General features: G+C 47.9%; 2 protein-coding genes across 4 annotated transcripts in view; both read left to right on the forward strand.

Annotated features, from left to right (window-relative positions):
* Window positions 1–278: 278 nt before the first annotated feature.
* Window positions 279–3669, forward strand: elp6 (elongator acetyltransferase complex subunit 6). 3 transcript variants are annotated; one of them, XM_035397740.1, is made up of 9 exons: window positions 287–374; window positions 472–542; window positions 724–831; window positions 990–1068; window positions 1281–1351; window positions 1425–1549; window positions 1832–2027; window positions 2456–2605; window positions 2917–3669. In XM_035397740.1, the coding sequence occupies exons 3-9, from the start codon at window positions 778–780 to the stop codon at window positions 3046–3048; spliced, it is 807 nt and encodes a 268-aa protein (XP_035253631.1). In that variant the 5' UTR covers window positions 287–374; window positions 472–542; window positions 724–777; the 3' UTR covers window positions 3049–3669. The 3 variants fall into 3 exon arrangements, with proteins under 3 accessions (XP_035253719.1, XP_035253631.1, XP_035253541.1); XM_035397828.1 differs by lacking the exon at window positions 472–542 and having other exon boundaries at window positions 279–374; XM_035397650.1 differs by having other exon boundaries at window positions 293–542.
* Window positions 3670–5472: 1803 nt separating this feature from the next.
* The window catches only part of scap (SREBF chaperone), a 30861-nt gene continuing 13792 nt past the window's right edge, over window positions 5473–22541 (forward strand). The window contains exons 1-13 of the mRNA XM_035387993.1: window positions 5473–5666; window positions 10899–11102; window positions 14336–14456; window positions 14916–15073; window positions 15462–15682; window positions 16022–16118; window positions 16316–16488; window positions 17363–17489; window positions 18704–18816; window positions 18913–19007; window positions 19146–19244; window positions 19348–19560; window positions 20129–20490. Of these exons, the coding sequence (XP_035243884.1) occupies window positions 10981–11102; window positions 14336–14456; window positions 14916–15073; window positions 15462–15682; window positions 16022–16118; window positions 16316–16488; window positions 17363–17489; window positions 18704–18816; window positions 18913–19007; window positions 19146–19244; window positions 19348–19560; window positions 20129–20490 (1901 nt within the window). The 5' untranslated portion in view covers window positions 5473–5666; window positions 10899–10980. The remainder of the gene's footprint in view (window positions 5667–10898; window positions 11103–14335; window positions 14457–14915; window positions 15074–15461; window positions 15683–16021; window positions 16119–16315; window positions 16489–17362; window positions 17490–18703; window positions 18817–18912; window positions 19008–19145; window positions 19245–19347; window positions 19561–20128; window positions 20491–22541) is intronic.

Genomic DNA, 22541 nt, shown 5'->3' on the forward strand with positions numbered 1-22541 from the left:
TTTTCTCAATTTGAAAGACATTTGGGGTACTATAAACCTCGGGTTGGAGTGCTTGCCACATAGGGCAATATCGAAATAGCTTGAATATTTGATACATGGACCGTTAAGCTTTTTTGGATGATCGCTTTAGCCAGAATTCACGGTTTAAAAACTACTTTTATTTTGGCAGTTGCGTAGGAAATTGCACCGGAAGTCTATTGCCTGGCTTGGATTTATTTTATCTTTGGATGATCGCTTTAGCCAGAATTCACGGTTTAAAAACGACTTTTATTTTGGCAGTTGCGTAGGAAATTGCACCGGAAGTCTATTGCCTGGCTTGGAACTACTGCTCGAGGAGCTAGCAAACAAGCTCTGCCACATGGGTTTTGGAAAGAGTGAGACATAATTTGTTATGACAACAATTTATCGATCGACTTGTGATATTCAAAACTTTTGTGGGATTCATTCTACTTTCTACCGCCCCAAACGCAGACCTCACACAGACCGTGAACGCGATGGCCACACAAGACCGTAAAAACGCTGTAACGTTACTCTGACCATGAGTAAGCATCATATTTGCAGTCAGCTTAGATTCACGAATCGTAATGTGAATCGATTTTTTGTCATTTGTTTATATTAGCTTGCTGGCCTAGTACTTGAAGTAGCACGACGGTTAAGTCTGATAGCTCGACAGCTGGCGAATTCCACGTGCGTTAATGGTGATTGCAATATTATTTTTTTCAGCTTCAAAGTTTTATTTTGGACAGACCATCTTCGCCAAGTGGCGTCATCAGCAAGATGTTTTCCGAGCTGGATAGCATCCTTAATATCAGTCCGGAGAATTTCCCGCAGGTAACTACATGGCTAGCTCGTACCTAGCCACTGGGGTTAACTAGTTTGCTACGGTCTCCAGGTCGGGTGTTTGAGATGGACGTGCGGTGTTTGCGTTTATTAGCTGCACTAATATTGTTTTTGTGGCTCGGTAAAATTGTATTTATATATTTTTTCAGACGGAGTTTACTCTTGTATCTGACAGAAAAGCGGATGCATCGTTTCTCATTCACTACTTCCTTTCTTTCTATTTGCGAGGTGAGTGAGTTAGAAAAAGGACTCCCACTAGTGTTTTTACAAAATATAGCCTATTAGTTGATAGAACGTTTTATGAAACAAGTGCAATGCTTAACATGCTCCACAAGCACAGGACTAATTGCACAGGAAATTGACAAATTATGGTAGACCTTATTTAAATGCAGGTCTTTAACAGTCAGGTTGTAATTAATACGTGTGTTCATTTATTTCAGCGGGCTGTAAGGTGTGTTTCCTTGGGCTTGTGCAGTCCTTCAGTCACTATAGTGCTGTCAGCCAGAGATTGGTAAGTACAGTACCAAATGCATCGTAATTTGTCTGTGTGTATGTGTGTGTTAATTTTGTGTGCTTGTATGCAGGGTGTCAGTCTTATCCAAGCCAGGGAGAAAGGGCAGCTGGTGTTCCTGGAGGGGCTAAAGGGTGCTTTGGCAGTTCTACTAGAGGAGAAGCCCAACCCTTCAGCACAAACACTGGGCTTCCTCAGGTATCACTGACTACTCAAAACAGTTGTGATCAGTCTTTCAGCGCTGTTTAGTTGATTCTTTTGCCTGGTTTGTGTACAGCCACTGGTCAGGCTCTACTTTATTTTGCATTGGCCACAATGTATGTTTCTATGTCTCTCATCAGTGTCTCTTGGTTGGTTTGCTTTGTGATATGCAATATGACACACTGTGCTGTGCCCCCAGTCCTACTTGATTTTTTTTCTCCCTGTCTTGTTTTATCCCCTACATCCTGTCTCTTCCTTCCCACCTCTCTTCTCCTCCAGGTCTCCACATACTGGCTTGCGGGGACTGTATGAGTTTGTACAAGAATCTTTAATGACAAAGGGTGAAGAGGGAAAATGGGGCCCACCTGTGCTGATTGTAGATGACCTGACAGTGTTCCTGAGTCTTGGTGTAAGAGTGGGAGCGGTACTGGACTTCACACACTATTGCAGAGCTTTTGTGTGCTCCAAGCTGCAGGTGATTGACCTATGGACTGTATAGATTTGTGACTGCAGTACTTATACATAGACTAACAGATTTTACTACACATACTGAAATTAGTACATTTGCATTAGCCTGCCCAGATACTCTGTAGATGCACACAGAAACCATGATAATTCACTATCCATAAGTTGTGTAGCAACAGTGAGCAGCTCACAGACCTAGCTTGCACATTATCAATTTTACCAGTACTTGTACATAGCCACTGATGAACACCCATAGATTAACGCATGCATAGACAAACTCTCTGTCTTCTGAATAGGTAAAATTGTATTTATTTTTGGAAGCTTAGGGAATTTTCACAGAATTCTACATGATATTATTATGGAGAAATGACAATGAATTTGTTGTTCTCATAATGATATGTCTGTAATCTGTCTGTAAAATATGGTTTGTCTATCCAGGGCAATGTGGTGATGCTAATTAGAGGTGAGGAGGAGGAAGGTGATGAGGAAGGCTCGGAATTACTGTTGAAGGGCCTCACTCACCAGTGCAGCCTGGCGCTGCGAGTGGAAGGGCTCCCTACTGGCTACTGCAGAGATATCCATGGGCAGGTTAGTGAGTGAGTGTGGAAATGTGTGTGTCTAACAAATATTTTTAAATATGTGTTCACTCACTTCAAGTTTCTAATCAGTAAGAAAACGGTCAGTTTGCCATGTTTTTACATTTTTCCAGATTTTTTTTTTCTGTAAAAATGTTGGGTGAAATTACGTGAGTGAATTTTGTGGAACAATCGCATTGAAGAAACATATTTCCAGTTTCTCTATATGAGAACTACAGAAAGCAAGAAAATTGTGAATGATTATTACGCCGAGCGACCAGGTATAAATTGTAAAATAACCTGAGACTGTGGGTTCTGCCCCAGATGGAGGTGTTCCGGCGGGTCAGTGGAAGTTGTGTTGGAGGGCTGAAGACTCACAAGAACCTCTTCCAGTTCAAGGTCCATGACAAGGGGGCATCCTTCTTTGCCCGGGGCACCTCCAGTGCTGTGCTCTGATTCCCCAACCACAATGGTCCTCCTCCAGAGACCCAACAGCCTGGCTATGACCAGTGCTGGAGGGTAACAGGGACATGTGCTTCCCTGGACACACACGCACGCACACACGCACGCACACACAAGATGGCCTTGGATGCTCTGAGAAGAATGCCAGTCCAGTGGCAACAAGTATCTGATAAAAGATACTTTGCCTTCACAAACGTGGAATTATATTGTCAAGAGTTCATTGCCAGGAGGGCTGACTTATTTGTGACAGCTCACTTGTGATATGTTTGCATATGTATGCACATTGGCAGATTTAATTTTTTAAAATGTAATTCAAACTGGTAAACGTTTTATGGAGTAAGGATACCATGCAGGTGAAGGCATTACAGAAGCATAATCAGCATAGTGAAAGTACACTTAATGTGGTATATAATGCAGTATTTAGGCAGAAAACTCCCTCTTTATATTGTATGAAGCTCTTGGAAATGGAGGACTGCAATACAGCAGATATTCAAACACAAACATCCACCTCTCAGGTTACAAACGAAAAAAAGCAGCAGTCTAAGGTAAATAATAAATGCCAGGACCAGTGGACTCTTTATTGTATCTGCTTTAATAAATGTGTTTTGCTAAACATCATTGTGTGGAACAGTCTGGTGGAGCAGTGGTTGGAGGTGAATCAGCTGACTTAACACGGGGTGGGAGGGGTGTGGTGTGACTGGGGAAGGTCCACTACTTAATTTATAATAATCCATTAATTCTTACCCATCAAAGTAAACATGAAATAAATGTTGTGTTTATTATTAAAGTCTGATTACTGGTTAGGGAGGTTGTGTCAAAGGTAATAACTGCAAGTGGTAATTAACAGAGTTGAAGAATGCTACAATTATGAATTTGCAAGCTGTAAGGACATATTGGATGAATGGTACAAAGATTTTTGGTTTCTGTCCCAAAATTTGACATGGTATTCCCTATCTTAGAGGTCACCATAAAGACAGGTTTCATGATGATCACCCGATTGCTAAGCTGGTCACATGCCCACTGACAACTGATTGGCTGATGGCTATTAGATATTAGATATGGTAGATCTCATTGTACATCCAGTGGGAGACTGACACCAAGACACTGACACCATAGCATGCAAAGTTTCAGCTTGATTGTTCAAGCAATTGTGGAGTTTGAGGCATTGTAGTCCATCGAAATTAGCATGCTACCTCAGAGGCAGCCATTGCATATGTATTCCAGGTTTTGTGATTGGACAAATCATTCATGTGTTACAGCTGTTCTAGGAAAAATGACCATGCCCACAACAATTGATTTGAATACAGTGGACATATTGTTTTGAAAGTTCAACATTGTTTTGATAATTATTTAATTTCAGACTCCACAGATCCTTTCAAGCCTAATTTGGTAATGCTCAGCTTAATGGCCTTGCACTAGTTTGCGAAAGTAGTGTTTTTAAAAATGCTATATTCAGTCTTACAGTTCAAGTTTGTTTTTTGTCAGGAGGGACAACGACTGACATTGGGTTCAAGTCAAACAGTGCAGGAGTTATGATTGTTTAATTGCTTACCATCAGATAACAGAAGAAAATTGTGTTATATCGCCACCTATTGGTGAAATTGCACCTAATGTTAAGAACCGTCACGCCCAAAGGGTTCTTTTAGTTTTTTTTACAGTAGAATGGTTCAGAATTTCAAAAATCAATTGAATAGCCATTATCAGGATACTCCCAAGTTTGAGCCAAATTTGGTGAAGATGGGACAATATTTATGTTACAAAATTTTTTTAAATGGCAGAAAATGTAATATGGCACAAATTAAATTGGGAGTATACCTTTTGTTTGACATGAGCCAAGGATCTGGCGACAAAATAATTTTAATTGTAGACCACGTTCAGGAATTATGGGCCAAAATTTAAGTGGTTGCGTTGTAGTGGAGGAGGAGGAGGAGGGGCGGGGGCGCGGGCGCATAGAGGCCGAAGAGTTCCCATTTCCTTTATTCTAACTGAGAGAGGTTAAATCGTTTTATATCATGTTTTGTATAATGAATCAACCTCACTAGTACCAATTAGGCTAAAATGTGTCAAAAAGAAGAATTATAAAAGAAAAGCATAGGACTAAGTGTTACAGTTCATTTTTATCTCTTAAATGTCAGCATTCTTGTGTGTGAGGGTTAGTGTCTGAGCTTGAAGTTGTGAATTTTAAGGCTTGATTTCAACTTAAAATTCTGTTCCTACTTTTTTGAGCTACAGACGAATTGAATGAACCTTACCATACCATATTTGTATTTTAAATAATTGTTAGGGGGGACCGCATTTTGTAAGTTTGGAGAGTTGTGCGAACCCATTTTCATCTAAAATAACGCTATAGGGATAATAGCCGACACCAATCTACCATTTCCAGCAGAGGCCGCCATATGACCGATCTTAGTGTTTGTGACATGGGGTGAGAGGTCGAAGTGGAGAGGTCTGTCCCCGGGATTTCACGCTGCTGTGTGTAGTGCTTTTATGACACAGTAGCGGAGGGACCCTCCAGTTGAACTGAAGTGCGGAAAGAACTGTAATAAATCCGCAAAAATACCAACTGGGTAGTAGGATCCGCGTTAACCGAGGGCCGGGAGAGGAGCAGTTAGGTGAGTGGATGGACGACTGTGGTTCCTGGATGTTCTGTTTAAGTTTGGAATGATTGCTGTCGAGCTGAGTTAGCTAGCTAGCTCGACAGCTAGCTATCCCCGGGTTTGTGCTTCAGGCCCCGGACTCATATTCATTTGCCAAGCACTTGTCGCACTGTAATAATGCTGGTGGCGCCCGGAAAGTGGCTGAATTGATATAGAGATGTTGTGTTTGGGTAGGGGTTTCTCGTGCAGGTTTTTGAGAGATGAAAGGGCATCGTGCATGGTAAAGAGGGTGAATAGCCGACATTAGCTTGTTAGCCACAGTGCGACTGGACGAGCGCGTTCCAATGAGTACATTTCAGCTAATTTGCTTTGACAAGTAGGAGACAAGCGATACTGTGTCTCCATAGCTACCGAGCCGTCTACTCTATATGTATCTTATTTGCTAGCTACCTAGCTAGCCACATTACCGTCGCAGAGACACCAGTTTTGACATAAAGCTATCTAGAAATCTACAACAACACACAAAAACGTTTTTAATGTCGAAGTATTGCTGCTGGCTCAGCAGAGGCAAGCTATAAGCGTGTTGGGACTTTTGGCTGTCAGTGTCACTTGATATCACAATAAAACCACTTAAAAGTTTAGATATAGTTCAGCTCAGAATTTAGCTGCCTTCAATGTTACCTAATAAGTTATCTAGCAAGTAAAACAGAATTGTAGCGTGTTATGGCTAGCTACTACGCAGATGTCCATGCTTTGCTTACTAGCCAACTAGACTGGAGTGTTAACCAGAGTAAAGCTTCGTTTTGCCCTCCCTAACATTAGTTATACTAGATGATGCTAGCCAAATAGGCTAGCGGCTTCTCGGGACAACAACGTTAGTCTAATCCTGTTTTTGCGACGGTTTGCTACAAATCACAAAATATGTTGACTAAGTTAGCTAATAGTGCTGGATTTATGGTACTCTTTCATGAACGTCGTTAGTTAGCTCGTCGTTGAGCAACGGTGTTCCGTAGTTAGCTCGCTAGCTAATACGTTGCAGTGCAGCGGTGTTGCAGCGATGTTGCATCACGGCCAGTGGCGTGCGTTCATCATAGTGGTACTGTCCGTGCGTTTTCTTAACGCTTATAGGCGTGGATCACAGTGGAGATTCTTACTTTTCATGTTCTTGACCTTTCACACCATAGCGCAAACCGAGGTATTGATTTATCCATTGGTATGTGTGTAGTCTTTGCTTCTGCCGTGATCTCGCAGTGTTCAGGCGGTCAGGATACACGCATGGATGTGTTCCGACTTTGTTAGCGAGGGTGGTTAGTTGTCCGGACGGAGGCCACTTCATAAGCAATTCGATACATAACTTAGTTCAAATCATTTGGAAGTTCTTAGATCAACCATGGTCATGCCATTGTTCGAATTTATTTCTGGGTAGCGTATCTTACGTTTCCTGCTCTGTCACCGCAGGTTTCTGGTGTTGTCAGCCTGATAGTTTTTTGTGTATGTCATGATGATATTCATTCACGTCATGACATACACAAAAAAACTATCAGGCTGACAAGATAAGAAACCTGCAGTGACAGAACAGGAAACGTAAGATACGCTACCCAGAAATAAATTCGACGCAAAGACCAAAAAGTTGTATGACCTGCAGCCCTTAGTGGCTTACAGTATTTGGTGGGTGCAGTTTAAAGGTGTATTTTGTCTTTACATTACATTTTATCCGAAGTGACATATGAAAAAAAAAAAAAAAAAAACCTTTTTCCTTGTCACTTGTTACATGTTGCCCCATCCCTGCACTTCTTGGTAAATTGTATTTGTCCTAATACTCTAGCTTAATCTTCTGCCTAGTTTGGCTTTGCAGATGTTAGACCAGGATAGTGTTCATTGTTCTCAGCTAGAAATAGCTGTACAAAATAAGTAATTGTACCTTACTGAACCCGTGTTCAGCAGTTGTCTACGATCATGAAAATGCACTGCTTGTACGTCGCTTTGGATAAAAGCGTCTGCCAAATGAATGTAATGTAATGTAATGTAACATATTATTAGTGCGTACTGATTATCATTGGAACAACTATGGAACACAGGTCCAACAAGTGAAAATTCTCATAAAGTATCTGTTATCCATAGCCATGAACGGCAAGTGTAGTTCACACAGTAAGCATGTGTCTGTCCATTATCCTAGGCGAAACGATAAAAAGGGGATTTCATTCATTAAAAATATAGCCTAGTCATGTTAGTTAACCATTAGCCTCATGTTTTTAAAACAAGAGAAGTAATTTATTCTTTTTCAGGATCTTGGAGAAGGTAGCTAAGTTCCTCCTAAGAGCAAATACAACAGGTGACCCAGCTGCCATTTTGGGCTGTTAATTTGTTTTTTTTTGTTTTTTTTTGCAAATCTTATAACACTGATTTGTGCTTAGTGATGCTTGTTGGCCTGATCCATCACTGCAGCAGCCCCTGTTTGTTCAGGAGACCATAGACTGGCATGTGCACCTTCTGAAATTCCCTCACTCTGCCTCTGGGCTATGGAGCTGCTGCATCAGAGCACTGTGCAGCTGATGGAGGCAGATTGCAGTGCGGCTGCTCAAGCAGAGCAGTAGCTGGTGAGAAATGAAGTAGGCGTTGCACTTCCAATTGAAATATTCACTGCCCTGGAGCCACTGTGGAGTATCGTACATCGTCTCATGGCATGTCCAGCTGCAGTTGGTGCTGGCGTAAGTTCAGTACGAACTGCAAACTGTAAATGTAGTGTATTAAGCATTCTGAACTGTATTCCCTTCCCCATTTAATAATTAAGTAAATCATGATACAGATATGACTGCCCCCACATTTAATATTCCTGTAAATCCCAGTTTTGCACCCAGAAATTAAAAAAAGTGTTTTATTTGGTTGTCACAACATTGAATTTGTTGGGATAGAATAAAAGTGAGCCCTTGGTCATGTAGTTTGAGTGGAAGCACCTTTATTACATAGTGCACACAGCATAGTCCAGCACTGATGGGTTAGATGAACTACATCTCCGAGCCAGTGGTGTTCTATTCTGGCTAGAGAGACTACCTCAGTGACCCTGTATGTCTAATCTGCCACTGAAGATCCAGCTCTTTCTGTGGTCAGCATGATGGCAAAGAGAAAACCAGGGCAGAAGCTGCTGATGGGTTCTGCTCCTGCTGTCCAAGCCAGCCATTGGCTTAGTCACACTGTCTCACTGGACAATGACTGCTTCCTGGCTCTGCAAACAAAACGAGTGTCCTTTTCTTTGTTTTAGGTGCTCATGGTTTGGCATCCCATAATTGACAAAGGAGAGCAAACTAACCCTGAGGCTGAAATGTTGCAGTGCTGAGTTTCGCAATATCTGGTCTGCTGGGTGTAGAGTGTGTGGGTGGGTTGGGTGGGGGGAGGGGAGGGGGGGGGGGGCAGCGGTTGGATCACAGCTAAGTGTAGGAATGTCAGGGAGACTTATGGTGTTGGGTGGAGGTTGGGGTGGGGCCTGTAAGGGGTTGGTTGATGGGGGGTGGTCTCGGGGTATCTGGGAAAAGTAACCTATTATCCCGTCTTAAGCAAGCCTCCTGGATGTGTGTGAGTTTTAGCACGTGCCTGCTTGGTGTCTCAGCTTGCAGAGGCTCACTAGAGTTGTGAGGTGTTGAGTGATCAATGCAATGCCTGTCTGGCACTGAGCAGGGTGCAGTATGTTCCTCAGGCTGCTGAGAGCCTAAGCTTCCTCAGCCGGGTGGCAGGGGAGGGAGAGTCCCGTTTCCAACCAGCCACTGCTGGAGCCAAGCCCTGTTTGCACCGCCCTGACCAGATCAATCCTGGATTAGCTCACTGACACAGACATTGAGCACTTGCCAAATCGCGGCCTCTTAGTAACCCCTCAAAGCACACACAGAGAAATGCGATACCAAAACCTCTTTTGCAGGTGCTTTTGTGACACTTATGGGCCGTGGAGACGTATCCTAGCGAGTCCACGCCCACCTGGGACAGAGGGAACGTCCATGTAGGGAGGGAGTGTAAAAAGGGAGTCCATCGTACTTTCCGATGTGACAGAGACCATGTTATAAACCAATATTTCAATTGGAATGGGAATCATCACTTGGTTTTTGATGTGGACCCAGGAGCGGTGAACGAATTGCAAAGTCCTGCACCCACAGACTCCAGTAGACCCGCTGCAGCTGCTGTCTTTGTCCTCCGGCTGTTCTGTGAAGGTGGTAGGCCTACGTGTTTTATAGTCAGTGGCGCGCTGCTGCCTCTGTTTCTCTGAGGTGATTTGGACTCGGAGAGGAATGTTCTGCTCCTCTCCTGAGCAGCTCTGCGCATTCGCAGATGCAGCCAGCTGACAAAAGGCCTCTGTCTGAACCGCGCACTGCCAATAAAGCCTGTAAAAGCCTGCGCTCTCGGGGATATTAATAGGCCTTAGGAACTAAGTCCAAATTCCCTAAAAAGACGAGGCAGATGATGTCCCATTGGCCGTTGAGAAAGTTGGGAATGCTGGGATGGAGCTGCAGTCTCTCGAGGTATGCATTTGGAAAAAAGAGAGCTTGATTCTGTGGGATAGCTTTGTTGAAAACCTCTTTAGTCATACCCTGTCTGGAAAAGGGCCCAGCCTCCTCTATAAAGCATAATTGATCGAGTTACGTAAACAGCCCGGCTGCTCTGCTGGGCGTGTTTGGTGCTGTGTTGCCCTTGAGGTCTGTTGTCCTGAAGTCTTTGCACTATCGCATTGTAGTGTTGAGGCATAAGCGGCATGTTCATGTTACAGTTGATTATTATCTCACGTTATGTCTCCCGTTTGTGTCCTTTTTGTCACATAGTGTTTTTCTAGCTTGAGTTTGTTTTTACCGTGTTGCAGTTCTGTTTGCTGGCCTGCACTGTGCTGCTGTGTTTTCCTTGTTATTTTACAGTCTTATGCTTTGCTTTGTGCTGTGATGTGTTCTGTTGCCCGTTAGCTACATTTTATTGCCCATCTTTGGGTCATGTTTCAATGTGCTATTGTATTCGCACTGCATTGGGGTCTGCTGTTTTGCACTTAGTGTAATTTTGTTGGGTCCCTGAGTAACAGTGCTTTGTATCGTGTTACATTGCATTGGGTTATGTTGCATTGCCATCGGCTGGCTGAGTTGCGATGCATTGTATCGTGTTTAAAGGCCAAACCCCACTCCTCGTGAGACACCCATCTTCAGTGTTGAATTTTGTTTTGCGCATTTACATGCACGTGCGTGCGAGACGAACGCCCTGACCTCCCCCGTCCGCACACAGATCCCTGGATGCCCCCCGGTGCCTCTCCCTCGGCCGCGCGGTAACCCCGCCTGATGGCAGCCAGCTGACCCCGCCCCCGAGGATGACGGTTCGAGAGAAGCTGCGTCAGAAGATCTCCGCTGGCTTCTACAGGCACGGCCTGCTGTGCGCCTCCTACCCCGTCCCCATCATCGTCTTCACTGCGGTGTGCATCCTGACCTGCTGGTGAGTGGCGCGTGCGTTTTGCTGTGTCACCCTTTTCAGCGTGGACGCCTTTCTTCCAGCCCCACACCCCACGGCCAGAAATCTTGGTTCTCCTCTGAACGTGACACCTGGTTTGCAGTTGAAGTCGTAATGCCGAAGGTCTGTGGGAAGCAGGCGGCGTGTGGGTGGGGCGTGGCTGGATTTGCGGTCGAGAATAGCGGCTGTGCTTCCCGCTCCTGGAGAGCAGGGTCTGGCTGCCGGACCATGACTAAAGCGTAGCACGCCGCTGCGATAAACAGATGGTCAGAAGCCCCTCCCCCACTTCCCTGCTGAACAGAGGGGAGATCAGAGAATTCTGGAGACCCTAGACCATTAATCATTGGGACGAAGCAGGAAAATTGCCCCTGAAGCGGTCGTTTATATTTATTTAAGAAAAGAGGGCTGGGTGGGGGTGGTTGGGACTGTAGGGTCAGCGGTCGGGCTAACCTTGAGATCCTGTACAGCGGCACAGTTGGATGAAGTAGACCTTTGGTCGTGAATCAATGCAAGGTTTCACCTGCCAACATCAAACAGGCCGTACGATGGCATAGATGGAAAGTAGGAAAAAGGAATAAAGCGCGCATAAATTTCATTGCATTCGTACTACAAGGACGCTGCGCTTGGTCAGTTTGTGAAAGAGCACTAAAAATGCAGCGCAGGCAAATGCCTGTGAGAAAGTGACCCTGAGAAAATGACCTGGGACTGCTGTCATTTTGGACTGCCTGGAGGAAGGTCTCCTACGCGAACAAAACCCGCTTTTGTAAAGTCACACACTGACCTGAACACAGTCTGTGAAATGGAGGTCATTTGAAACTATTTAGTCATTTAGAAACCCTGATAATTTGTAGATGCAGCTATGAATGCACAATTTTGTAGGCAAAAATAAAACATTAGAAATGCTTAGAAATTTCCATGACATGCTCACTATTGACATTTAATGTTCAAATAACTCACTTTGTTGCTAGTTAAATAATAGACTACTTTGGGTTCCTTCTCCTCCATTAATCAGAAACTATTATCCTTTTTCTGCATCCCCTTGGTTGACAGAAAGACAGGAAAACATTAATGTCTGTATTGCATTTAGTATGTGAGCCATTTTAATTGTTTGTTGCCCCATTGCTTGTTGTCTGGGGCAGAATACGGCTGGTTACTGTAGATGGGTGTTGTAAGCGCTAACACTGTAACTATACGCTTTACCTGCTGCATGGCCCTAGGGAATAATGAGCTGTTAGTCTGGAGGAAGGGACGTGCCACATCTTTCTGCGTCGTGATTTAGGAGTCCCTCCGGGTAGCAAAGTCGGTCCTTCTGCCCATCTAATAAAAGAATGCAGTAAGTCATGCAGTAAATCACGCACAGTGGAACATGAAATCAGCCTCCGTTACCTTACCCCTCCTGCTGGGATGAAATGGTACGGTCTTTTGGGTTTAAGCTATTAAAAGAGCTAGATCAACCCCTTGAGAGGGGGTGCCACATGTGTTAATACAGGATCCCAGGGAGGCCTGCAGTTGCTCGTGTTGTCTGTTCCCTCCCTCTGCCTCTCTTGTCTACCTTTCTTTTTAGGAGGTAAGAGAAGCCACGCCCCTGGAATGTGGTCTGTGGAGTCCCATTAAGCCTCATCACTTCAGTGTATGATGCAACTCCTGTAACTGCCTGCAAACTGTGGAATATTTCCTTTAAATTCAAGTTGTCATCATACAAAGTGCTATTTTGAATTGATGAAAATCCTATTTCTGTTGACCATTTTATTAAATTATATATTCATAAAATGCATAAATGAAAACAGCTAATTATGGTTCATTCTCATTCACTGAGCTGTGAAGTCCTGTGGAATCTTTATCTTGGTTCACGTATGGTGCACTAAATTCATTCAGAAGACTTCATATTTATTTTCTCAACACTGAGAACATGTGGATGCAACTGCAGGCTAATTCTGATTGGTCCTGTTCAGTATGTGCATTTTCATTGGTTGACTTTGCCCAAGTTCAGGGAAATTGCTATATATCTATGCTGCTGTTGTGATCAGGTGATTTCAGGCATTGATGTAGTCTTTGTGTCTGAGATGAGAGGAAGCCCGTGGTAAGCTTGCCCTTTGTGGAATGGGTGGCTGTTTGCTGTGTGCTGACACTGAGGGAGTTCTGATGAAGGAATGGTGATTCTTCATGGGACTGTTTGTTTAGGTCTCCTGTAAAATGAACTTCTTCCAGTCTGGTTTTGACGAGTAGGGGGAGGTTTCCCACGTTTCGGGGTCTATATTCATGCTCTAGATCCAGAGACTGGTCTATGGTGTCAGCATTAGCACTCTGCCATTCCCCTCCCCTGGGCTGGTGGCTGAGGAGTGGCGAGGGGGGAATGTGGGACTGAAAATATTCGAAAATCATTTGACAATGCAGCACTGTGCTTACGCCATCTTACTTTTCACGCTGTTTGTTGATGGTACGATTGTCACCGTTCATAAATGGCATTGATACATTCATGAGACGTTTTTCTACACGCTTCTTTGAGCCTTCGGTTGATCTGATAGCTGTATAACTGTTGAAATCGCTTTTCTGTTGCTCCGTGCACCGCAAAGAAAAGCTGGGGCAAGTAGTAAAGCAGGGCTGTCCATCATCTGGATGAGCAGGGCCAAATTGCACACCTGCACAGTGCTCTTCTGCAGTGTTTGGTTATGCATGTCTGAACTTTATTCGGATCATAAAACATGATTTAGTACTGAGCAGCCCTTTCCTTGGTTCGTGCCAGAGCAAAGTTTGGTTTTCTAAGCACAGCGGGACACGGTCGGATACGCATGGTGCCTGTTCTGCACCGCGAACCAGGGCTGTTTCATTATTGATCTGCCAGGCAGCACTTCCTCTGTCTAAAAATCCTGTTCCGCACTGCCAGGCCCTGATTTCCCAGCATGCCGTTTGCAGCTGATGTCCCCCATGGGGCCAGCTGGCCCCGTGATGTGAGGAATGGAGGTTAGTTGGGTTGTGGTGGGGATGGGGGTGGGGGAGGGGTGTGGATTCGGGTCCTCATCACCAGTTTGTGCTCGTGGCCCTGCACACAGCTACCGTATCGTATTGGACGTACAAGTTTCTGGAAAGGGAGATAAAATCATTCTTGCTGGAGGTAACGTTTTACTCTTCCTCTTTTTTTCTCCTCTCCTCAATCCTTTTTTGCTTCCTGTCCCCTTCTCTTCCCTTTCCTCCCTCCCCCCCCCCCCCCCCTCTGGCAGTTACCCCCTGCTGAAGCTGCCTCTGCCTGGGACGGGGCCAGTGGAGTTCACCACAGGTGTGCGAGACTACGCTGTCCCATCCCATGAGTCCCAGGGAGACCTCGGGGAGCATCCAGAGTGGGTAAGCACACACCGCACTCTACAGTACACTATGCACTGTCAACACCCCCAGGCACTGGTAACATTCCTGTGTTCTGCACCTTCCTGCGGTTGTTCTAACACTCCTGACAATTTATTTATAGAATACTGCCAAGGCCAATCTCACCAGTCAGATCAGAGAAGGTGATCTGATGCAAATGATCATAATAGTCTCACTAATGGGCAGGTCTAGTGATTGACACAGATGTATTCTTCCACCTAGCTAGGGTTGTGCTGGTGTTAACAAAAGAGCTATATCTTAATGGAAAGTGCTGACCCCTAATGGGGAGTAAAGTTTGCATGTCTCATGTCCGCTTGGTAGAATAGCGGTTTGCTAAAAGAATGGAGCGCCCAGTCATTTCACAGATTACACTGAAACAAACCACCTTCCTCTAGCCCCTGCGGTTAACCCGCCTCCCCCCCTGTCCTTCCTCCCCAACAGTATCGGGGCCCCCCGGTGGCCTATATCCAGCAGGTCCTGGTCAAGGCCGCCGTCTCCCCCTGGGACAGCAAGCTGGTTCCAGTCGATGCCTTCCGCTCCCCGCTGGGGCGCGTGTTCACCCTGCTGGAGGAGATCCGCAACCACGTGCACTCGGACAGGTAGGGCAGCCGCCGCACCTGGCGACCCGGCGCGCTCGGCACGCCGCGGACACGCCCTCCGCCCCGCGGCGCTCCTGTTACAATCTGCGGAGTCAAACACTGATGATTTGTGGGAAGCTGTCACTTTAGATGTAGTTAATGCTTGAGGACCAGTGCGTTAGAATTACATTAGTGAAGCACTGCTGATGTCAGCACCCTGCATTCACCGTCACTGAGGCCCTGAGGTAGCTGACCTGTTCGCTCCTCTCCATTCCTGTCAACCTCCACCTCCCCTCCCTCTTACCTTTTCTTTCTCTGTCTCACACTCTACCTTTCTGTGTCTCTGTCCCACTTTCTTTCTCTTCCTCTCCCTCTCTCCCCTTCTCCATGCTCCTCTCCTGTGCTGCAGTACCGGAGTCCGAAGCCTGGAGGCGCTCTGCCTGCAGGTGACGGATCTGTTGCCAGGGTTACGGCGCATGCAAGCCGTTTTGCCGGAGCACGGCTGCTTGCTGGTCTCTCCCGGAAACTACTGGCAGAACCAGCGGGAGCTGTTTGACTCAGACCCCGACCTCCTGAAGACCGTCCACCAGCATGAACCCAAGGGCCTGCACACCTCCGCCACACTGAGAGGTGAGAGAGAAAGAGAGAGTGAGAAGAGTGAGAGAGTGAGTGAGAGAGTGAGTGAGAGAGAGAGAGCGAGAGCGAGAGTGAGAGTAGGCATAAAGGAACTGGTTGTGGAAGTGAAACTGGAGCAGGTTCCTGTGGTAGTAGCCATTCATTATTGTGAACAAAACCCCAAAGCCACACAGCCTAACTGCATATTTATGGAATCCTGTTTGTTTCTCTAGCTGGGATTTGATTGGTGCGAAAGTGACCCTTTTGATTGCTGCAGGCTGGCTGTCCTATTTGTGTGCGCGTGTCTGTTCTAGTTTGTGTTTAACTCCATTGACTTGTTCATTGATGTTTCAGACCTGCTGTTCGGCGTCCCGGGGAAACTCAGTCTCTACAGCAGGAAGAGGGTGGTCACCTACACCATCACCATTGCACTCAGCAGCTACGACGCCAGGTCAGCACCCACCACATTGGCAGTAGTGTGGCCAATCACATGCTGCCATTTTAGTGCCTGCAATCCTCCTTTTGCCTTCCTCTCTCCCTCTGCCTGTGCACCGATTTGGAGGTAACAGCGCCTGTGTGCTGATTGGCCTTGTAAAAAGTTGCTGCGCGATATTAGCCGGCTTTACGGACCCGTTCCCCCTCCGGCAGGTTCCTGGGCAGCCTGCGGTCCCGTCTGAAACAGCTGCACCCCTCGGCCAACTGCAGCCTGCGTGAGGACCACATGGTGCACGTGCACTTCAAAGAGGAGATCGGCATCGCGGAGCTCATCCCCCTGGTCACCACCTACATCATCCTGTTCGCGTACATCTACTTCTCCACGCGTACGATCCCTCCGCTCTCCCCTTCAGGACCCCAGCCGTCCTGCAGTAACGCAGCTCTCCCCACGTCTCTCCTTTTCCCCTCCTTCACTCGCTCCCTCGCTCCATCAGAGCTCCTTTGAATGCATCAGCGTCTCTGTCTGCCTTTCTGATTTCTTCTCTCCCTCTCTCCGTCAGTCCTTTTCACCTCACTTTACCTCCCTTCGCACCCCTCTCTCCTCCTCTCCCTCCTCTCATGCATATTCCCTAACCCTCAGCTGCCGTGTCCCTCCCTCTTTCTCTCTGTCCCTCCTTTTTCACTCTCTTTCTCCTTCACTCAGAGCCAGTGTCTGAAAAGGCCTCATTCTCCCTCACGCTCACACCACAGTCAGCCGGCCACACATTCTTACAGCACTGGCTCGCTGTCCTTTTGTTCTTTCTGTCCCCCTCTTCATCTTTCTGCTTTTCCTCTTTTCCGCCCTTTTCTCTCTCTCTCTCTCTCCCTGTCTGTGCGGCCGCATTTCTCCCTCGGGTAAAATTTGGACCTGGGGCGGCCTGCTTTCCTGGTTGATGGGGGCCCACCTGGCTGTGGTGCCAGGTACCCCCCGCAGCGGGCTCCAGTCGCCCGGGGAGCCGTGTGAAAAGGGCTGGCCATGCCAAGCGGAAGATTAGGCAGCGCGCTCCCGTTTGGATTGTACCCTGTCCAAGGCTGTACGAGTCTGGCCAAGGGATTAGCTAAAGAACGGGATATTCACCAGCAAGAATTTTTACAGATAAGACCACAGAGTTGCCAGAACAAAGTTTCACACCCAAATTCTTGTGTGTGTGTGTGTGTGTGCGCGCACGTACGTGTGTGCACGAACGTACTGTAACACACTGTCTTTCTTCTCTACCGCAGGGAAGATTGACATGGTGAAATCCAAATGGGGTCTGGCCCTTGCTGCCGTGGTAACGGTGCTCAGCTCTCTCCTCATGTCCGTGGGGCTGTGCACCCTCTTTGGCCTGACGCCCACGCTGAATGGGGGGTAAGAGCCGGACTCCCACCCGTACAGGCTGGCACACTGTGGTGGTGTTGGTGGGGGTGGAGGGTGGGTGGGGTCAGAGAGGACGCAGTCTAAGACTGTGAAAGCACCCTGGGAAAATGCTCCCATATCCAGCACTAGCTGTACAGATTACATTCACAAACCAAAGTCCGAGGTTCTAACCCCTCAGGCACCCCCCAGTCTGTCGTGCGATATTACGCCCCTCCCTTCTGCACTCGAATCACAGCTGTCTGGGATTATTAGCCCACATTTCATGCTTCATTAATTTCAAACCGGTTTTTCTGCTTCGGTATTGACCTGCCGCTGTACGGGTTAATGAGCTGTGTGAGTGGCGGGTTAATGTCTAACCGGGGTTAATGGGGCACTGTGCGAGGGGGCGTGGCTTACTGTGGCGGAGAAGAGGATGCAGGGACAGGAGGCTCCTGGGCAGCCGCAGGCCTACAGACTGTGCACACACACAGACGGTGCTGTCGCAGGCCTGTAGACTGTGCACACACAGAGACGGGGCTGTCGCAGACCTGTAGACTGTGCACACACAGAGACGGTGCTGTCTCAGGCCTGTAGACTGTGCACACACACAGACGGTGCTGTCGCAGGCCTGTAGACTGTGCACACACACAGACGGTGCTGTCGCAGGCCTGTAGACTGTGCACACAGAGACGGTGCTGTCGCAGGCCTGTAGACTGTGCACACACACAGACGGTGCTGTTGCAGGCCTGTAGACTGTGCACACACACAGACGGTGCTGTCTCAGGCCTGTAGATTGTGCACACACAGAGACGGTGCTGTCGCAGGCCTGTAGACTGTGCACACAGAGACGGGGCTGTCGCAGGCCTGTAGACTGTGCACACACACAGACGGTGCTGTCGCAGGCCTGTAGACTGTGCACACACACAGACGGTGCTGTTGCAGGCTCACCTCACACACAGGTTCAGAGCCAGGGTCCAGCAGGCTGGCTGACTGCAGATGACCAGCAGACACTGATACACATGCACACACAGGGCTTCTCTCTTCAGATAAATGTGTGTTATCTATTCTCTACGTGTCTGCTGCAATAATGTACTGACATGGGCTCTGTTATGCAAAATAACATTGTAATGTGTTCAAAGTGTAGATTTTGATTATCTCTGACTGTAACCTAATTCTTCTACTGTTCTCTCTCTCTCTCTCTCTCTCTCTCTTTCTCACTCTCTCAGGGAGATCTTCCCCTATCTGGTGGTTGTTATTGGGCTGGAGAATGTGTTAGTCCTCACCAAGTCAGTGGTATCGACTCCTGTGGACCTGGAGGTCAAACTGCGCATTGCCCAAGGTGAGCAGGTGTTGGTGCTATGTAGACGGGCCTTCGGATACAGGGATTATTATAACCACCAGTGCCATGTCCCATGATGCACTGCTCTCTCTGCAGGCCTGAGCAACGAGAGTTGGTCCATCATGAAGAACATGGCCACCGAGCTGGGCATCATCCTCATTGGCTACTTCACTCTCGTGCCTGCCATCCAGGTATTGAACGCACACACACACACACACACACACACACACACACACTCACACTCACACTCACACACGCACACAAACATGTACAATAAATATCACTTAGCTATATTTAATGTGGCTTTCTGTCTGTCTGTCTGTCCTCAGGAGTTCTGTCTGTTTGCTGTGGTGGGCCTGGTCTCTGACTTCTTCCTGCAGATGTTCTTCTTCACCACGGTGCTGTCCATTGACATCCGTCGCATGGAGGTTAGTCATTACAACCAGTATAATTACCCCATCAGAACCAGCTGTACGCAGCAGTGACCGACTGCCTCTCTCCCTACCACCCCCCCCACCTCCAACCCCTCAGCTGGCAGATCTGAACAGGAGGCTGCCGGCCGAGGCAGGGATGCCCCCCACCAAACCAGGTCCCCTCCGCCCCCGCGAGGCCCCGCCCCCTCCCCGGCCCTCCCCCCACACCATCACGCTGCAGACCCCCGCCTTCCGCAACCTGCGCCTTCCCAAGAGGCTGCGGGTGGTGTACTTCCTGGCGCGCACACGTCTGGCGCAGCGCATCATCATGGTAAGCCGCGCACGCAACTCCGTAAAATGGACGCGTCTCTGACCCCCCCCCCCCCCTCCCAGCGCTGCCCTCCCCAGCCCAATTCTTCATTCTCTCAGCTGCCAGTGGTTTCTGTTCATTACTGTAGATGCCAGCCGTCTGCCCTGCTTCCACTGTTTTGCGCCGTCTGTGCTCGTCCCAGGAGGAGTCTCTGACATCTCTGGCAAAACGCATGAGCTTGTTTAGTTCAGTGAGGGCAGCAGATATGCTTCTCATCGAGTGGTTTATGATGAACACTGTCTGTAGTTAGCCGTCTACTGGCCTTTTTAGGATTCTAACAATGGAATGTTTTAGCAGCATCATGTCAGAATGGATTAGCTACTTCATTCTTTCTCAGCGATTTGCCTTTCTGATTACTTGCCTTTTCGTTAAATAGTTCATCTCCCCTGTTTTGCTAAACATTGCAAAATTGAAATGGAATTCATTGAATCCTGTCAGGAGTAGGAGGCTGGTGAGGGAAGTCCATGTCTGATGTTCTGACCGTGGGAAGGGGGCTGCTCGTGTCTCAGGTGTGCTTGTCCTGCGGTAGGTTGGCACGGTGATTTGGATCGGAATCCTGGTCTACACTGATCCGGCGGGGCTGCGCACGTACCTGGCAGCCCAGGTATCCGAGCAGAGCCCCCTGGGAGAGGCGGGGCTTCCCCATATGGGCGTGGCCCCTGTGTTCCCCGGAGGGGACCCCACCAGCACGCTCAGCGTCCTGCCAGCCCCCGAACCCACCCCTCTCCCTGAAAACCAGTCCCAGGGCCACGGGCCCCCCGGACCCGCCCGTGCTGTCCCTCCCTACGCGCAGATCAGCTGGGGCCCAGAGGACGAGGAGGTCTGGAGGCGCCTGTCCTTCCGCCACTGGCCTTCTCTCTTCAGCTATTACAACATCACTCTGGCCAAGAGGTGGGTGAGCAGCGGCATCTGCTGGGTTTATGTGCTTCTGTCCATTAGCACTCAGCTAAGACGTCAGTGATTCTGTTCTGCGTGTTTCTGTTGCTCTGTGTGGCTTCGGTATTGGTGTGTGTCATTCTGTCCTGCACATGTTAGTATTCTGCATTAATCTGTGCTGTATGCATTGGTGCTCTGTGTTAGCCTGCGTTACATGTGCTGGTGTTCTGTCTTGACCTGTGATTGATGTGTTGGTGTATTGTGAGCACTTTGTGACTCTGCGAAACTAAGTTTTTTTTCTCTGTATTTTAGCTGTGTGTGCAAACTGGAGCTCTGTGTTGGTGTATTAGAGTGGTGTGTCCTTATTACAGTATTGTGTTTATATATTATGGTGTATTAGTCATGTGCGTGTCTGTGTATTAGATTAGTGGTTCTCAAACTGGGGTCCACGGCCGCCCAGTGGGTCCGTGGCACGTATCCAGGGAGAGGCCTTGTAAGAGGACTTTTAGTTGGCCCCAAAGTGGTTTTGGAAAACCATTCGGCATCTCACGAGGGGATAGTGAGACACCATCCATGCTGTTCTCAGCAAGGATAGTGAAACTCTAACATCAACTGGGGATATTGTCAGAAAGTGGAAGAAACACTTTGAGGAACTCCTAAATCAGGCAGACAGATCCTCCGTTCAGGAGACTGAACTGGAACAGTCGGGGATCAGAGCCTATCTCTGCGGCAGAAGTAACTGGGGTGGTTCAAGGGCTTGTCAGTGACAGAGCACCAGGGTGGATGAGATTCATCCAGAAATGTTGAAGCATGTCGTGGTTGACACGAATCCTCAATGTTGCATGGAAGTTGGGAACAGTGCCTTTGGATTGGCAGACCAGGGGTGGTGGTCCCTATCTTTAAGAAAATGTACCGGTGGGTGTGTTCCAGTTGTCAGGGAATCACACCTTCCTGAGAAAGTCTATGCCAGGGTGCTGGAAAGGAGGCTACGACTGATAGTCAAACTGCAGAACAATTCAAGTTTTGCCAAGCCACCGAACAGCCAGCCAGCTTTTTATCCTCTTGCAGATATTTGAGAGGGCGTGGGAATTTGCCTATCAAGTCTACATTGTGTTTTGTGGATTTGGAGGAGGTATATGACAGTGTTCCTCGGGGCATCTTTTGGGAGGTGCTGCGGGTGTATTGGGTGCCGGAGTCGCTATTGCAAGCCTGTACAGATGGAGCCTCACCGTAACGTTGTGTGTGGCAAGAGTCGTGTTTACAAGTTGAGCTTGTTCAAAGTGGGTGTCAGACTTTGCCAAGGGTGCGCCTCTTATCCTCTCCTTTTCTTGGTATTCATGGACGATTTCAAGGCACAGCCGAGGTATGGAGTGAGTCGGGTTAGGGAGAGAGGAGTGGCATCTCTGCTGTATGCGGATGATGTCGTCCTCATCATGCTGTGACCTTTCATGAGCACTGGAATGGTTTGCAGCTGAGTCTGGTTTGCAGTCTGATGCAGGCGGGATGAGGATCAGCACCTCCTAGACTGAGGCCATGGTCCTCTCCCGGAAAAAGATGATTTGACCCCTTCAAGTGAGGAGAGACCAGCTGCCCCAGGTGGAGGAATTGAAGTATCTTAGGGTCTTATTCACAAGTGAGGGAAAAAGAGATAGAGAGATCAGCCGGCGTCTAGGTGCAGTGGTCGCAGTGATTCATTTTATTGGACGGTGGTGGTGAAGAAAGAGCTGAGCCGAAAGGCAGAGCTGTCTATTCGCCAGTTGCTTTTCGTCCCTATTTTCACCTGTGGTCACGAGCTATGGGTAGTGACCGAAAGGGTGAGATCGCTCATACAAACGACCAAAGCGGGTTTTCTTCCTGGGGTGGCGGGGCTTACTCTCCTTGATAAAGTGAGAAGCTCAGCCCTCTGGGAGGACCGCAAAGTAGATCCGCTGCTCCTCCGCATTGAAAGGAGTTAGTTGAGGTGGCTTGAGCATTTGATAAGAATGCCTCCTGGGGGCCTCCTTATGGAGGTATTCTGGGCATGGCCACCTGGGAAGAGGCCCAGGGGCAGACCTAGGACACGCTGG

The sequence above is a fragment of the Anguilla anguilla genome, chromosome 1 (genome assembly GCF_013347855.1).
Source record: "Anguilla anguilla isolate fAngAng1 chromosome 1, fAngAng1.pri, whole genome shotgun sequence".
Classification (NCBI taxonomy): Eukaryota; Metazoa; Chordata; class Actinopteri; order Anguilliformes; family Anguillidae; genus Anguilla; species Anguilla anguilla.

Excerpts from the sequence above, each read along its gene's own strand:
- elp6 (XM_035397828.1), top strand. The coding sequence starts at position 778 with ATGTTTTCCGAGCTGGATAGCATCCTTAATATCAGTCCGGAGAATTTC. Across the intron at positions 1,069-1,280 it reads CCTTTCTTTCTATTTGCGAG|CGGGCTGTAAGGTGTGTTTC; the intron begins GTGAGTGAGTTA and ends CATTTATTTCAG. Across the intron at positions 1,352-1,424 it reads GTGCTGTCAGCCAGAGATTG|GGTGTCAGTCTTATCCAAGC; the intron begins GTAAGTACAGTA and ends GCTTGTATGCAG.